This window comes from Semicossyphus pulcher, unplaced genomic scaffold (assembly GCF_022749685.1).
Source record: "Semicossyphus pulcher isolate SPU_LCO1_2020_fin unplaced genomic scaffold, fSemPul1.0.p SCAF_11, whole genome shotgun sequence".
NCBI lineage: Eukaryota > Metazoa > Chordata > Actinopteri > Labriformes > Labridae > Semicossyphus > Semicossyphus pulcher.
The window spans coordinates 1,119,980-1,138,427 of record NW_027211615.1 but is presented as its reverse complement, the minus strand read 5'-3'; the positions used below and the strand labels follow the sequence as shown (position 1 = coordinate 1,138,427).

At 42.2% G+C, this 18,448-nt stretch overlaps 1 protein-coding gene across 2 annotated transcripts; it reads left to right on the top strand.

Moving 5' to 3' along the window:
- Positions 1-231: 231 nt before the first annotated feature.
- Positions 232-5,920, top strand: LOC138611083 (zinc finger protein 345-like). Of its 2 annotated transcripts, none has more exons than XM_069684002.1 (2): positions 232-483; positions 3,769-5,920. In XM_069684002.1, exons 1-2 carry the CDS (start codon positions 312-314, stop codon positions 5,637-5,639), a joined length of 2,043 nt encoding a protein of 680 aa, XP_069540103.1. In that variant the 5' UTR covers positions 232-311; the 3' UTR covers positions 5,640-5,920. The 2 variants fall into 2 exon arrangements, with proteins under 2 accessions (XP_069540103.1, XP_069540097.1); XM_069683996.1 differs by having other exon boundaries at positions 3,757-5,920.
- The last annotated feature ends 12,528 nt before the right edge of the window (positions 5,921-18,448 follow it).

The window sequence follows — 18,448 nt, the reverse complement described above, 5'->3', positions numbered from 1 at the left end:
TGGAGAGGATTTAGTTTCCTCGTTTCTGTTCTGTTTTGTTTGTATTCTATTTTTGGTTAATAATTAATTCATTTTTTAATTTTTTATTACGTTTTATTTTTCTGCCAATCTACTGCTCCACACTCCAGTCCAGTAAGTGGCGGTAATGCACCTTGAGTCGGTTGCCAACCGCCAATAAAAACCAAAGAAGAAGAAGAAGAAGATGTATTGATATGCTAGCGTGCTACAGGAGCAGAGTACTCTTACAAAAGACGTTATCGTTTAGTTTTCTCTAGTTTTAGTTTCCTAGTTTTCTCTTGGATGTGTGGAAAATGTCCGGGTTTCAGGATCTTAAAGATTTATTCAGACGGCGGCTGCTCGCTGCGGTTATCGGAGACGAGGCAGGACAAACAACAACAACATCCGGATACGAAGAGGAGCTCCACCGCCAAAGAAAACTGCTGGATGTGATTTTAACACCTGAAATAAAGCTGCGGAGAGCAGGTAGGTTTTCTTTCTCTGCTGGAAACGTGTTTCCTGCTAATGTTTCAGGGAACCGAGCCTTTAGCTAACGTTCATAGATGCACAGAGCGTGTTAGCCGCAGCTAGCTCCTGCTAAGAAAATACTTTGTGTACTGGACTTAAAGACTCTTTAGTGGCTATGGTGTAATGATTATAATATGTCTGATGGCGCTTCAAAGTATTTATGAAAATCAGTATTACAGTAAGTTTTACAAAAATTCGGTGAATTTGTACTTAACTACAGATTAAGCAACCTTCTACTTTTACTACAATGATCGATCGATCGATAGAGAGATAGCACCTTTTCCTCTGTTTGAGCCCCAACAGTATGTTCTTGTACGTGTCCATACTTTCGCAATCCACAGGTAGAGGTTAAAGACAGGAGAAATGGACTGGGTTGTGCTTGGGCAGCTGCGTCTGCCACAGAGCCAATTATATTTGGAAAGCATGAACGCTGTCATAGCACTCTATGACGAGTTTGTTGCGGCCCTGCATGTTAACATTCAAATGTTCTGTACGTCCACTGAAAAGCAAGACCTGTAACCTTGTCTGGCTTATCTTCCTCTGCCATTCGCTTTCCTCCCTGTGCCACCATGAATTGAGCGATCTCCGTGCGTAATTGAGAGAAGCGTATGAGCACCGCTCATCAAACAGCGGACCTCTGATGAGACTCCTGGCGGGCCGTATCTTTGACACCCTGTTATACACCATGATGCATTGCTCTAGAATAAACTATCCAGCATTATGGTAATTACAGGGTTTCCGTTCTGTGCTGGTCCATGTGTCCTGGAAGCTTTCAATGTTCCGGACAAAATGGGTGAAATTACGAGCGATCGCGTAAATCCTGGCAGGAAGTCACACATGAAACAACGAGAGAATCCGGTCAATTTTCAAAATTAAAACACCGCGATTGACAAATGCGATGTTATATTTGTGTGTTATAAATTTGTCAGTATCTAAACATAGCGCGAGAGAGATGAAGACACACACACACACACACACGAAAGCGAAAGACACAAAGTGGGCTGGCTATAGGGGGTGGGGGCGCCGGGCGAGGTGTCAAAACACACACGCAAACAGAGAGAGCATGATGAAAAAACAGCTCCAAATGTGAGTAAACGACAGCTGAGGAGCAGAGGCGCTTGTCGACCTGAGCGGAGAAATTCACGTCTGGTGTGAACGGAAGTGCTCCGGCTCGCGCGCAATTTTCGTTGCGCGACGTCCAGTGTGTCCCCGGCGTTACCAAGCAACACACGTCTCCACTCGCTAACTTCTCTCATGATCGACAGAATATATGAATAACACAACAAGTAAAGAAAGATACATTTTATAGATAGAGAAATGAGGAAACATGAATAATCAAGCATGCCTTTGTTAAAAAACGGCAATTACCGGTTGACGGAAACCCAGGGTAATTAATCCCAATAATCCCACACACTCACAGCATGACTTTATTATAGGAGAAACACAAATCTGATATTGCTGAATTTCCCCTCTGGTGAACAATAAAGGGTTTTATAAAGGATTATCTAATAATCTGTTTGTATGTAGGTATGTGATGTTTTTTAATGACCGGCAAAAATATTTTTTGACTGGCAGTAGAAACGTTGTTAGATATAATGTCAAGAAAAAAATTGTTTCAGAAAGAAACTAATATATCAACTTTTTAAAGAATATTTCATTTTAGATTTTTAAAAAAAAATTTAATATGGAAAAAAAGCAATACAACTCATTCTCTCTAAAACGATGTCAATGATACAATGATAATAAAACAAACAAAAAAATGAATAAGGAAGATACCAACATCTATCATGACATAGACTAGATGTTAGTATAGGCCTGTATTGGAACCAGTTTAAGTTTACAGCATGTCCACAGTTGCTCGAGGTAATGTTTCCGTAGATTCAGTAAATGGCTGCGAGATCCCCAAAAATACATCACATCTGTTTTTCAGCACACATGATTTTCTCACATGTCATACAGTTAGACATCTCTGATATCCATTTCATATAGAAAGGGGAATCTGACTTCCAGGTTAATGCAATAGGCTACGTTTTCTGGAAAAAGCAAAAGCTATGTCTATGTATTTAGTTCAGGCTTGGCATGTTTCCCAAGAGACAGATCTGTGGGTCTAGTGGTGTTGGAGTATTTACAATTTTAGCCAGAGTTTCACATAGATCATGCCAAAAGGTTGTGATTTTAGATTAGATTAGATTTTACATTGCAATGGAAGATGGTGCCCTCAGTAATACCGCACCTGAAACACAGATATCAGATTTTAGGATTGTGTCTGTGTACATTCTGAGGTGTGAGATAGAGTTGATGAAGAAATTATAGTTGATGAGTTTAAATCTGGCTTTCACAGTATTGACATAGATCACACCATAGGTCTTAATCTACACACATCCAAGTCAGCTTCCCACCTCTCCCTTGATCGATGTTTGTTTTGTTTGTGATATTGATCCATCATTATTGATCATATTGAAGGATAGTTATGCCCAGATCGATCGGCTGCCGATCGGTATTGGCTGATAATTAGTAAATACATGCAATCGGCAAGTCAGCATTAATGCTTTCCTATCACCAATCGCGCAAACCAATCAGGCAGCACACTAAAGCCAAATCTGGGTTGGTGTCAGAAGGACCAGGTTGTGATCAGATCTGCCCAAGGTGAAGGCTGGGTCAGTGACACTGTATAGGTGCTTTTCGACAGCAGAAACTTTCCCCAGGAACTAGGAACTCGGTGCATTTCAACAGCAGGAACCAGGGTCTAAATTCAGTTCCAGGGTAGTTGACTTACCCCCTGAAAAGTCCCTGCTCAGGGGTTAGTACTACTAAAGGCCAGGGCCTGCAGTGCTGATCATTTCTGATTGGTCAAGTACTCGCAGATTTATTTATATATATATATATATATATATATATATATATATATATATATATATATATATATATATATATATATAGTCTTTGTGCTGTATTGAATTTAATATATGTCCAAACTTTTTTGGAATTGGGGTTTGTATTTAAACAGATACCAGACACTGCTAGACCTGCAGAGAGATCAGTGACCCAGCAACAGGCAGAAGTTTCATATTGTTATTTGGTAAATTTGAGAGATTATCCTACGTACAGCTGACAACAGTCACCAGCTATAAAGACAAGATTTCTATCTTTCTTCAACGATCCTAAAGATTTTAAGATTTGCTTAAACATTTCGTGATGGTGTTGTTTAACATCAATTTTATTTTTGTTCACTGTGTCCTGCAGACGTCCAGCAGCTGTTGGTGAGTAAAGAAGAGCGTGAGCAACCTGAGCAGCAGGAGTGGAGCCCCAGTCTGGACCAGGAGGACACTGAGCCCCCCCACATTAAAGAGGAACAGGAGGAACTCTGGATCAGTCAGGAGGGAGAGCAGCTTCAAGGACTGGAGGAGGCTGATACCACCAAGTTCCACTTTACTATTGACAGTGTGAAGAGTGAAGATGATGAAGAGAAACCTCAGTCCTCACAGCTTCATCAGAGACAAACTGAACAGATGGAAACAGGAGCTGATGGAGAGGACTGTGGAGGAGCAGAACCAGCCAGGAACTCAGATCCAGAGAGACATTTACAACCAGAGACTGAGGTCAAGACTGAAGACTCTTCTGAACCTGAGACTGAAGACAGTGATGATGATTGGAAGGAGACCAGAGAACATCAGTCAGGTTTAAACTCTGTGAACTTTAAATATAAGAGACCAGAGAATAATAAGAAATCACATAGCTGCTCTGAGTGTGGTAAAAGTTTTCACTGTAAAAGAGATCTGACCAGACACATGAGAATTCACACAGGAGAGAAACCCTTCAGCTGCTCTGAGTGTGGTATAAGTTTTAACTGCAAAAAAAATCTGACCAGACACATGAGAATTCACACAGGACTGAAACCCTTCAGCTGCTCTGAATGTGGTAAAAGATTCAAACGAAAAGGAAGTCTGTCCGAACATATGTTAGTTCACACAGGAGAGAAACCCCTCAGCTGCATCGAGTGTGGTAAAAGATTTAACTATAGACAAAGTCTGACCAGTCATATGTTAGTTCATAAAGGAGAGAAACCCTTCAGCTGTTCTGAGTGCGGTAAAAGTTTTAACTATAAACAAAGTCTGACCACTCATATGTTAGTTCACACAGGAGAGAAACCCTTCAGCTGCTCTGAGTGTGGTAAAAGATTTAACTGTAAAGGAAATCTGACCAAACACATGAGGATTCACACCGCAGACAAACCCTTCAGCTGCTCTGAGTGTGGTAAAAGGTTTAGCTGTAAACAAAGTCTGACCAAACACATGAGAATTCACACAGGAGAGAAACCCTTCAGCTGCTCTGAATGTGGTAAAAGGTTTAACTGTAAAGGGAATCTGACCACACACATGAGAATTCACACAGGAGAGAAACCCTTCAGCTGCTCTGAGTGTGGCATAAGTTTTATTTGTAAAAAAAGTCTCAACAGACACATGAGAATTCACACAGGAGAGAAACCCTTCAGCTGCTCTGAATGTGGTAAAAGTATAAACTTTAAAGAAAGTCTTTCCAGACATTTGTCAGTTCACACAGGAGAGAAACCCTTCAGCTGCTTCAATTGTGGTAAAATATTTAACCAAAAAGGAAATCTGACCACACACACGAATAGCCATATGGTAGTGAAACCCTTCAGCTGCTCTGAGTGCGGTGAAAGATTTAACCAAACTGGGCAAGTGAGCTTACACATGTTAGTTCACATAGGAGAGAAACCCTTCAGCTGCTCTGAATGTGGTAAGAGATTTAAAAGAGAGCTTGATCTGACGCACCACATGGCACGTCACAGAGGGGAGAAATCCTTCAGTTGCAGTGTTCGCAACCAAAGATTAAACAACCACACATGTGTTGGTGTTCAGGCTTCAGAGCTTCATCAAAATCAAACAGGGGAGAAAAGAGAGGCAGAAACAGGAGCTGATGGAGAGGACTGTGGAGGAGCAGAACCAGCCAGGAACTCAGATCCAGAGAGACATTTACAACCAGAGACTGAGGTCAAGACTGAAGACTCTTCTGAACCTGAGACTGAAGACAGTGATGATGATTGGAAGGAGACCAGAGAACATCAGTCAGGTTTCAACTCTGAGAAATGCTGAATATTCTGTCTGTGATATGAGATGAACCACTGGTGTGAAACCACTCAGCTGCTCAGAGTGTGGTCATACATTCAGCATGAGTTACTCACACAGGAGAGAAACAATTCAGCTGTTGTGTTTGTAGTAAAAGATACAAATGGCAGGGTTTGTAACAAAAGTTTAGTTAAGGGGGAGCTGCTGAGCTGGCAATGGAGTAGGTCGCGTTTAGCTTGAGCTCCCGCCAAACTTCTGTTTTATTAAAAAATAGTCAGCGCATTGCACTGAAACATTGAGAATTCTTCTCCAGACACATTTCTGAGTCGAGACGACAGTTTAGATGAGGGTCGATGGTGACAAATCTGCGCAAATATAAATACACCGGGTCATCCAATACTATGCCCAACGGCACCTCGAAGTCAAGTTCCACGGACGTCCCCGCCCGAGAAACCCCTCCACCACCAGGCAGCCCGGGTGCAGACGCAATTCTCCTCTTTAAAACAACATTTGGTAGTGAAGTCAGAACTAAAAAGTGCACTAGCTGATGACTTCAACTTTCTTAAAACTGTGTTACAAGCAGTTAAAGTGGAATAGAGCGGTGATTCATTCTGAGATTGACCAAATAAAACCTAACTTTAAAGAGGTGGAAAGCGGACTAACAACATGTTCGGATGAGGTGGCCGCTTTGCAGACTATGGTATCTGAATTGAAAGTGTAGATGCGGGGGCTGAGAGATAAATGTGAGGACATGGTAGGAATGATGAGGAGATGCATGTTACATGCGCTCCCCCTGCTGGCTGTTAATTGAATGTCTTTACTCATTCTCTTGTCTCTTTCAGGTGTTGGTGATACACCTGATTAGGAGGAGACAATAAAGGGGGTGAGGAAAATATTCACAGTGTCTCTTGATTCATGGCTTCGCAGGAGTAGCAGGAGCTACTGCTAGACTAGTTTGGTTTTGCATTTTTTTGTTTATTTTCTGATGGGACTGGTAGTCTAAGGTTTGATTTCAATTCTTTGTTAGGGCTTACTTAGTAAGTTTTGGGTAGAGGGGAAGCACCAGATCCTACGGCCCATTGTGGGTTGGTCTGAGTGCCTACCTGCTTTTGTTTGGTTTTGCCGGCCCATCAGCTCTGCGTTTAGTTTTGTTTCGGGTATGGGTTTTTTTGTGGTGGTTCAGTTGATAATTAATAAATTCATTCTTGTTTTTGTGGCAATTCTTCTGACTCTGCTTTATGTTTGACCTCTTTGATTTGACCTCACATAGAAGCCTGGCCCCAAGTCAACAAAGTGGGAAACCACGCGCCATCATAGCTAAACTCACCTACTCAGGATTGTGTTGAGGTGCTGAGTCGTACCCCCACCCAAGCTCCACTTGGGTCAATGGGGAGACAATCGCTATCTTTCCAGACTACACTACAAGCGTTGCCAGGGCCAAGGTCGTGTTTACGGAGGTAACAAAGCTGGTCCGCGACCGACAGGGCGTCCAGTATGACATACTGTTCCCAACTCGATTCTGCATCGACTAAAACGGAGAAGAAAGGGAGTTAATGGACGCCGAAAAAGCAATTAACTACGTCAAGAAGAACATCATCCCAGCAACGGAGATTGGAGTGTGATTGCAAGTCTGAACTTTAAGCCTATCCCAATGGTACTAGACTTCATCTGGCTGCACTCATGAGGATGGGTGGTGAGATCTGTTTGATAAGTAGACTGTTTTCAGTTGTTTGCTTTCATTACTCTTTTGTCTAAATTTTTTTATCGACACGTTAACTCATGGCACAATATTTATTTTGTCTTATTACAATTGTTAATACTAATTATTTTATTATATCATGTGGTTTATGTTGAGGTGTTGGACAATGGGCCTCATTTACGAACAGTGCGTACGCACGAATTTGTGCTTGAACTGTGCGTACGCACGTTTGATGCACAAATCTGGGATTCATCATTTGTTCTTACCATTTAGAACTCCCTCAGACCATGCGTACGCACAAATGATGAAAGACATGTCCTAGGAAATGTTAACACACACCCTTTTAACTAAATGCATACTATATTAAAACTTCATTTATTGAAAAAAAGGCTTTAATAGACAACAATAATTGAATTTACTAATGTATGGACCAAACGTAAATGCCGTGTCATCCTCATAATTTATTGTCATATAATTAAAACTTCAATTATAGCAGTTGAATTAGTTTATTACGTTTACAATAGAGTAGACCATATGAAAATGTTCATATTGAAATGTAACACTTTTGGCCTTTATTAAATTGTTTATTGGCCTTGCTGGAAGATATTGCTGCCCTTGCACGCTCCGGAACAGTGTGCCTTTTCTGGCCTCCACCTCTGCCACAATTGTTTCAATTTCTGCTGATGTGAAATGTTTCTTTCTACCTTTTGAGGCCATCTTTCACGTTCTTTCAGCTTCTCCGTAACACCGCTCTCTTCATGCGGCACCAAACAGATCCTTATGTAGAGAAATAGAGGCGTGGCAGTATGCTGATTGCAGATCGCGGACACGCGCCTGTCAATTTAGAATGGTTCTGATTTACTAACATAAGCACGGTGGTGAGAACAAAATTGGCCGGTACGCATGTGTCATAAACAGAACATTTCTGTGCAGATATTAGTGAATGAGGCCCATTGTCTAAACAATATAGGCCTGAGTTTGAATGTGAGGCTGAACTTTATGTGGCCTACAGCCTTTGCACAGGAGAAAACAGTTGTCCTAGATAATGGTGTATACAGAAAAAATCAACAAATTTGACGCCGAGTTGAAGGCAAACAGTCTGAAAACAGAGCGAGAAGCAGAGCAGAAAGTGGTCATATGAGTATGAGACATGTTGTTCCGCTGTAGCCTATACATTTCAGTTAAGTGAAGTTATTGAAGCAGAGTGCACCAGCTGGGCGTACTCCTGGGTGTAACGTTACGTCTGACTTAGAGCTAAAGGTTACTACAGACTTTAAATCACGCCCTGTGCACCAGTTAAACTTAGATCACACTTAAATAAAAGGGCATTAAAACGAGAGAGCGTCATTCTCGATCGGACAGAAAGTTGATCGACAGGTTTCGTTTTGACAGACAAGTCCTGTTTGCATTCATTAAAGAGCTCTCCCCTCAGCTGCAGCATGGGTTGGACAGAAACGCGGCGCTGTCCTCGCCCTGCCTTTCAGAAGAGAGGGAGACATGATAAATGTACATCCGTCAACAGCGTGCTTCATTATTAATGTTTCCTCATCCTCATTGCTTGGTAACAGTCACCGCTTTTCGAGTGTTCACGCAGACGCACGTAATGAGATCTGCCGCAGCTATGACATGGTGTCAGTTAGACTTGCAGCACTCGGTATAAATACCAATCAATAAGTTGGTCATAGCCAAGTTGGACGTAGGAGATAAGACCTATTTTTTACGCCCATCTGGTGCACTCGGCCCCTGTGAACCGTAGACAGGCGTCCTTGTTTACAGTGACAGAGTGACAGCCGTCTTATGCACAACTCCTCCGCAGGTTGAAAGGTTGAAAATGCAACATTATGCGTATCATATATTATTTTTTGGACAAAATGATTGTATGGATAATTGACTAATTTCCATACCCAATTCTACAGCCATGATACAGCCTGCCAATCAATTGTTTTTAAGCTAATATTTGACCATAATTTCACCCATTTGTCCGGAACATTGAACCGGCAGAGAGTTTTTCTGACGGAAACCCTGGGTGGCGCTCAAGAGCACAAAAACTGAAATACTCGTGATTGTCACTCAAATATTACATGTATGTAAAAACACAAACATTTCACTTCAAAAACAGGTAAACATTCAACATGTCAAAAACAGGTAAACATTCAACATGTCAAAAACAGGTAAACATTCAACATGTCAAAAACAGAAGCACCAAAAGGATATTCCTGAGGTGTGCAGTAGTTGAGTGCTGTAGTGTCACCCTAACTTCTCAAATGATACTCCTGAAAGCAGTTCCTGCTCGAGGTGAAGCACAGGGCAACATCACACTTGCTGCAGTAAACTGGTGTCTTTACCTATTCTCCCTGGTCCTTGCAGCCAACACAGACCCTCCGCAGGTCAGTAGCAGTTTGCCCAAAGTACATAGGCAAACAAGTGGTTGAGGGTGGGGCGGGGGGCAGCGGTCACATGTGCAGCTTTGGCCTCTGCAACCTGCTCTTTCATCAGGACCTCCCAAAACCTTCTGTGTGTCATCAGAGTCTCTGACTGTCCGACTGCCAAGAGCTTGAACAGGATGTAGGAGTTCACAATAGCAATGTCAACAAAATGTCTTGAACCATCTCATCGTCTTCCCTCGAACTGAGTAATACTGGATGAGGGCATCTGACAGGTCCACCACACCCATGTGGCTGTTGTAATCCTTGATGGCATCAGGAACAGGAATGTTTTTTTGATGCCACTGTCCAACCTCCTTCACTCTCCTGCATGTGGAGCCTCCACTGAAAGCCTTGTGGAAAGTGCTGCACATTGTCACCTCCAAAGAGGAGGTTGTCCCTCCGCAGCCACCGTCTCTCCTCTCAACCTCTCAGTGTTGTTTTGGGAAAACCAATACGTGACTGTCGCATCGCTCCACAAGCTGCTGTGCTGTTGGCGACAAGTTGATGAAAAAGTGCTGGGCTGGTGTAAAAGTTGTCAACATAGAGATGGTAACCTTTTCCCAGTAAAGCAAAGTTCATCAGGTTCATGACAGATGTGTAACTGAGGCCCCCCCTCTGAACATTGGCTGTTTTTCCTTGGTACACAAAGAAATTCCACAGACTGGATATACTGTTCGTCCTGGCTGATTCCCAAACTTGGTTGGCTTGGAAACTGTCTGAACCCAATTCTGGCCTTGCTTGCCACCATCCTCTCGTCAATACTTATTTCCCTGCCTGGCTGGCAGAGCAAACTACAAGCATTAACAATCTGGCTGTAGAGGGGTTTGATCTTGAAGAGCCGGTCGTATTGTGGTGTTCCTTTCTTTTTCTGATTCTCCTCATCCTCTTTGACATCAGACAGTTAAAGGGACCAAAAAATGGCCTCAAATCTGTCCCTTGTCATGCAGTTCTGTGGAAAGTGGAAGTTGTAGGGCCACTCTCTTCTCCACGTCTGCCCTGGTATGAACTTGAACCATCCCATAAAAGATGATAATGGCCAGAAAACTGTAGAAATCCTCAACTGAGAGGGGAGACCACATGCTTTTCTTCTGTCTGCTTTTTCAATTGTGTTCTTGATGATTGTGTGAATCACGCTGGAGCTGAAGAACAATTTGAATAAGCTCAGTGGTGACCATCTCGCAATGGTGTCAATCCTGAGCCCTACTGGATTTTTTTGGCTGAAACTTTATCATTGGTGGTTCCACATCCAGCTCTTCAGGGTCACGCCACCTCTCCTGCCTATCACTGCCATCATGTCCAGATGAAGCCTGCTTTGGTCGCTTACTGGCAGGCCCACTATGTCTCTGCTGACCCCTCTTCGACTGTGTTGATGGCCCTGGGGAGCGGGGGAGGGGGACTTCGACCTTGTGGATGGACTCTGTGTTGGACCAGAGGTAGAAGCTTCCTTTGATCTACGCGTCACAGGCCTTGAGGTAGCTGAAGTTAAACGCAGCTTATGTGAAGGTGGCACAAACTCCTCGTCTCCCCCTTCATCATCCTCACTATGGAAACTGAGGGATTGATGTTGAGAACTCAATATAAAAACTAAATATGCATTGGTCTTTCAAAATAACATACTCAAATGAATAATGAAGTCACTTCAAATTCTGACTGCATAAGAACTTGTGAATATATACAATTGTACAGCTGTAACAGATACATCATGTCCATTTTGAAACCTAAATGGTTTGCATAAGCTCAATACACAAACCTTGAAGGAGGAGATGAAACCTCGGCTTGAGTGGTGGAGGGCTGGGTGACTGCAGTGCTGCCGGTGCCAGATGGACCTGGGGTCTCATCCTGGTCATCATCTTCTTGGCTATGAAAATATATACAAACAATGAGAATCATTCCACAAACTAAAAAAAAGATTTTGTTACAAAATCTGACCAATTCACAATCTCACAACCTGCTCCAGAGCAGGTTAGGTGTTTTATAGACTTCACTTTTATAGACTTTGTTTTTTATTTGCTCCATGGGTCCGTTTGATACGGCTGAGAGAAAAAGGTAGAATCTGTCAGTAACGCAACAAAAATCGAATGTAACACACCGGTGTTATAATAAATATACTGTGCTCTAATGATGGAGCAGTGATATTAAATTTACAGTCTGCCATTTTAATTTTTTTGCTATTTATCCTCCTGCATTCAGCCGCTGCAGCAGAGTGGACTTTAGTCTGGATTATGTGTAATTTCTTCATATCTTTCTAAAATCATAGTTTGCTCTAAGTTTGTAAAAGATGCCGATTAGCTGACGGCAGACTTGCCCGTGTAGAGATTGGTCACTTGCTCCAAACAACGCCCCTTATGTGAACGTGCTCATAGAAACCCTGGGTCGATTTATCGAGTTGACAACCAGCGTGATGTGACCGTTTGGCACGATTGTCTTTGTCAGGTTAAGTGAAGCCAGATCAGGAAAAGATACCCTGTATGTTGAACCCGCTTGTACACTGCTCAAAAAAATTAAGGGAACACTTAAATCAAACATCAGATCTTGATGAACGTATAATTCGAGTGGAAAATCTTTACTGATGTACATTGTATAATTTGTTGAGTACAAAATGATGTAACAACGGTCAGTGGAAACCAAAATCATCAGCCCAGTGAGGGTTGGATTCAAAATCACACCCAAAATCAGAATAAAAAAATCACAGGCTGATCCAGCTTGCATGAATGTCACCATGGCAACTCATGATGTGACTCAGTAGTGTGTGTGGCCCCCACGTGCCCGTATGCACTCCCGACAACGTCTGGGCATGCTCCTGATGAGTCGATGGATGGTGTCCTGGGGGATCTCCTCCCAGACCTGGATCAGGGCATCAGTGAGCTCCTGGACAGTCTGTGGTGGTACTTGGAGGCGTCTGATGCACCGATACATAATGTCCCATAGGTGCTAAATTGGATTTAGGTCAGGGGAACGAGAGGGCCAGTCAATGGCATCAATGCCTTCGTCATCCAGGAACTGCCTACACACTCTGGCCACATGAGGCCGGGCATTGTCCTGCACCAGGAGGAACCCAGGGCCCACTACACCACCATAAGGTCTTACAAGTGCTTGGAGGATGTCATCCCAGTACCTAACAGCAGTCAGGGTACCATTGGCTATGACATGGAGCTCTGTGCAGCACTCCAAGGAAATGCCTCCACAGACCATCACTGACCCATTGCCAAACCGGTCATGCTGGATGATGTTGCAGGCAGCATATCGTTCAACACGGCATCTCCAGACTCTTTCATGTCTGTCACATGTGCTCAGTGTGAACCTGCTGCTCTGATCTGTAAAGAGAATAGGGCGCCAATGGTGGACCTGCCAATTCTGGTGTTCTCTGGCAAATGCTAATGGAGCTGCACGGTGCTGGGCTGTGAGCACAGGTCCCATTAGAGGACGTCGGCCCACATGCCGCCCTCATGGAGTCTGTTTCTGACAGTTTGGTCAGAAACATGCAAGCCAGTAGCCTGCTGGAGGTCATTTTGTTTCCTTAACCTTGTAATGTGCAACTCTGTGTCTCCGCCTCATGCAAAGTGTGGGTGTTTATACGTGAGAATGTGTCTGTGGGTGTGTCTAGGTGGGATGCTGAGGCAGGTGCTGACTCTCATTGGTCGGCTTTGAAGAGACTGCTGCTGCTGGATTGGCTGCTGCTGCTGGATTGGACAATCAGTGGTATCACAGCTTTTAAATTCCAGCTGACTGCAGCCTGTGCTGCCCCTCTTCTCCTTCCACCCTCAACTGCCAGCATTAGTTGTGTTTGACAGTCAAACTGTGTACTGTGTGTATTAATGTGAGAAGGCCTGTGCTCTAGGTTGCATGCTTTTGATTGATTAAGAAAATTTGCTGAAGGTTGTAAAATGTTGTAAATAGATCACTGTAAAATTGAGCACTTTAAAAGCAGTTAATGTAGGAGTGTGAGGCCCTTTTTGTTTCTTCCCTTTTTCTCATGTTTTTCATTTAGGAGTTTCAGGTAAGCAACTTGTCTTTTGTTTTCCCTTTTCTTTTTCTGTTAAGTAAGATTAGGGCTGATTGAGCAGTTTTTTGTTTTGTAAAATAGAGCACTTTAAAAGCAGTTAATGTAGGAGTGAGAGGCCCTTTTTGTTTCTTCCCTTTTTCTCTTGTTTAAAAGAGGGGATTAAGGAGTTTCAGGTAAGCAACTTGTCTGTAAGATTAGGGCTGATTGAGCTGTTTTTTGTTTGTTGTGTTGGGCACTGCTCACTCTGAAGCCAATAAAACTGTTGTTTGAATTTGAATTTTACTGTGCTGCTGGTATTTCTTGGAAGTGGGAAGAGTGGGGGTCGCTCATCATGTTGTGTCTAGGTTTCCCCTAGACCAGGGACATAACAGCCATCAGCATTGGTTCTGAAGGCAAAGTTGTCCCACCGGAGACTTCGGCAGCTTGTTATATTCACCAGTACAGAGCGTGGAGGTACTGTATTTTTTGGGAAGATGACTTGCTGTTGTTGTCGTCAATAGGGATGCAGTGATTAACCGACTTCACTATTAACTGTGCTTTAAAATGTCGCACACATTTAATTGTGAAGGCTCCATTACACTGGTTTATTCTGCTCTCACTCTCAAATCAATCAATCAATCAATCAAATTTTATTTGTATAGCGCCAAATCATAACCAGGGTTATCTCGAGACACTTTACAGAAAGAGCAGGTCTAGACCGACTCTTTGTTAAGTTATTTAAAGAGAGATAAAATAAGGGGACAAATAAGGGGCTGGAACATTATATTTAGACAAACTTGCACGGAACAAAACCAAAGTGACACATGTGGTGCACCAGTGATGTGCTAATCAAGAACCTGGAGATTATGCTACATTAGCTTCACTATGGCAGAGGGACCAAGCAGCGAAGCTTTGTAGCCACCGAAATAACGAGTCAAGTCGGCCGCGTGGTTGCCTTTCGGGTACACCGAGAAGTTTTTGCTTTCAGCGCAGCGTAAACAAACGGCAAAGCAGCATGTAGTCTATGGAAGACAAAGTAGTCCTCTCAAGGGCTTCAGTCAGTGACAGTTTAACGTTGCTTCCTACCATAGACTGTCTAAAAAGATGGACGACATGACAGCTCCCTAAAAGTGAAGCCAAAACATTTCGGATGCCCCCTGCTGACTGGCTGCAGTATAGCTCATAAAGCCCTCCTCCTCCATGTTAACAGGTGGGACATGAGTCAAACTATAAAATCAAAAAACACGCCCGATAAATTTTTCTCAAACATGGTTTCTGTCATTATAGCTAGTTATTATCATGCTGATTTACGTCCAAGTGTTCATTTTTCTGACAGTTTTATTTTTAATTAGTTATTTGATGCTGTCAAAATGATGATTGACAGCTCTGTTGACAAATTAGGCTCCTGCAGCCAATCAGTTCAGGGTGAGCGGAGCGGAAGACGATCCTTGAGTGGAAACGTAACTAAAACAATCACTACAGTCATTGAAGTTTCCATACCTGTGAACGTTAACCTCAGACCAACACAGAGAAGCTGTTCTGCTGTTAAACACGCCGGTGTGCGGGATCCTTGCTGTTTTTCGGTAAATTAAGTGTGTGTTTAGGTTAGCAGAAGTGGCTACAGCCGGTCAATTACGTACAATGGGAGCAGATGGAGACGCGTTGTCCATGTATATATACAGTCATTGCTTCCTACTGTCAGTTTGGAGTAAATGCTACCCATTTTAGATTAATATACCAGGTGTAAAACACTAACATGACATCAAGAGCTTATAGACTTACAGCACTATACTATGGAATTTAATACATTGCAATTCGTTTATTAATAATAATAATTTTATCATTTTTACTAAAACTTCAAACAAACAAGTCAGGATTTTCTCAGGCCACATGTAAGATTAGATTAATTATTAAAAATAGATTATTAAATGATATGCATGGATGTCACTTGATGACAATAACACTTCACATTACCCATATTAGTACATTTCCCCTGGGTATCAATAAAGTTAATCTGATATTATTAATAACACATTAACATTTCTAGAGAATGTTCATGTGATTCTATACATTAATAATGTTGGAAAATTAATTAATGTGTATTCATCGAAATAATAGTGATTAACAGTAATGTGATTAAGTAACAGTGATAACCGTGATTATTTCAGTATACTGTGCAACATTACAGGTTAACGCAACAGGCTGCATTTTCTGGGAACAAGAGCTATGTCAATGTATTTAGTTCAGGCTTGTCATGTTTCCAATTTTACAATTTTAGCCAGAGTTTCACGTAATCATGCCAAAAGGTTGATTTTAGTACATTGCCAAATGCAATGGAACATGGTGCCCTCAGTAATACCACACCTAAAACACAGATTTGTGATTTTAGGATTGTATCTGTGTACATTCTGAGGTGTGAGAGTGGATGAAGGAAATTACAGTTGATGAGTTTAAATCTGGCATTTACTGTGGGTTTCTGTTATCCGGTAATTGACAGTTTATAACAGTAAAATCTGTTGAAGTCCGACATATTAAAAATCCACTGGTCATAATGTCTGGTGAAAATAATATATGTTCAACAAAAAAAATATCACTGATTCATTATAACACCATCTCCTCAGTGCTTCACGAATATGCTAAACCAGCCATCCGAACCATTATTGGTCATTTTGACAAAGGATTTACCGGTGACGCGTCAGCAGCACCAGCCACAGCTCCTCTCATCGAGAGGAGCCAGCGCTGTGATGACAGCGCTCTGCCCTACGGAGGCTGGGATTTATTCATGGCCTGCGAAGTCCTCATCAGGGATTTCAGTGGAATATATGCTATCTAGATTCATATATATTTATTAATATTAGTATGTATAACCAGGGCCGTTTCTCCCTATAGGCATTATAAGCGAATGCAAAGGGCCCCCAATCACTAGGGGGCCCCCTAGCAGTCATATAAGCCTTGGAAGTGGCATTGAAAGTGCTTTAGCAGCACCCCCTGCTGGATTGTGGACGATATGACTATTGAGAGAGTCGGCGCATCCAATACACTGTCACTGAGGAGGCTTGGCTTTGCGTCGCATCTTCATCATGTCATGTTTGGCGCGCCGCGACTCTGCTGAAAGTCAACAACATGAAGCGGTCGTACCCGTCAGGAGCAGAGAAACAAAAAAAGAAGAAAGACGACAAAAAAAACGGGCCGAAAATGCAGGTGGGAAGGTTATATCTCCACCGACTTAGTGGTTTTTCCTTACATAACTGTTGACATGCTGTCAATTTGAAAATGTATTGTCATTAGCTTACATTAGCTAACGTTAGCACGGCTAGCTACCATGCATTACAATGCTGTTGAGTGCTAAGTAAGGTTACTAGCCGTTAATGTTAGCACCTGACTGACCCCACCTTTGGTCTTCGGTGTAATGTTGTGTTACTCTACTTTATGTAAACAATGTACTGTGTAATGGCGTCATTTTTATACAGGCAAGGCAACAGTACTTATGGTTAGAAATTCCCCCAACAAAATCAGCTGAAATTGGGCTCATGTGTATAAGCACTGCTATTTTTAACCCTCTTAGACCCAAAGGCCCGTACACAGCCCAAATTCCATATCTTTTTTAGAGCGTCATAACTCTTCGATGGTTTGTCAGGAGGCTTGCAGGTTTTTTTCTGCATAAACGGGAAAGGAGAAAAGGAGCTTTCCAACAAGCCCAAGCTTGCTCATATCGTGTGAATTTTCATTTCGTTAGTAAACTAAAGTGTAAAGTTGTAAAAAAAAATATGGATGGTCTCCCCTCTTTGCCTGGCGTGTTCATTCTCTCTGTATGTTTATAAATCAGTGCATTTTGAACGTCTGTCAAATCAAACAAAGAAAATACAATTAGGCTAAATAGTTTTTACAACAACCCTAATAACTTTTACACAGAGCTCTCATAATTTAACAACAATAATAATGAATACTTCAATATTGGTAAGGAAATATAGTGTTTGTTTGTATGTAGGGGGGTCTGGGGGGTCTCCCCCGGAAATATTGAGTGTCAAAACCTTTATTTCCTGTATTTTGGTTTATTTTAATTTAGTTTTTGATGGAAGTGTCTTTATTTGTAAATGAAAACAAATAATTCAAATAATAAATGTCTGGTAACTGGTAGTATAATGTTGTCCATGCAGAAATCAAATGAAAGAGAGAGACAGCTTTACCTCTTCACTTAAGCTGTTATCTCTCTGCCTCCTGACAGAATGATCAGGATTTGACCAGGATTCACTTTATATTTATTTCATGTTTTGCCGAAATACAGTTGGGAGCGAGAGTGAGGGAGAGAGAGAGAGGGCACATACCGGTACATGTAAGAACAGAAGTGCGGAAATAAGAGGAAAACTGGTCATGATGATGAAGCCTGATGTCGCTCTGTGTAACTCTCAGGTTTATCAATGAAGTTTTTGAACTAAACTGCAGCCTGGAGTCTCTGTTAACAGAGACAAACGGAGTGACAGTGTCAGACAATGTCCGCGTTTAATAATGGCCACAGTCACGGAACATATACGAGTCTGTCCAGTCTTAAAAGCTCGGTTTGCTCTCATTTTAGAACACGCCATGTCTACTTTTCCCTAACTCACTTATTTTCTCCCACTGTGTCTCTGTAACTCTCCTGTCTGCTGGCTCTTCAGTCTGTATCTGTATTCTCACACACCCACTGGGTCCGTCGCGATGTTAATCTGAGTGACAGATTTGATTGGCTGAG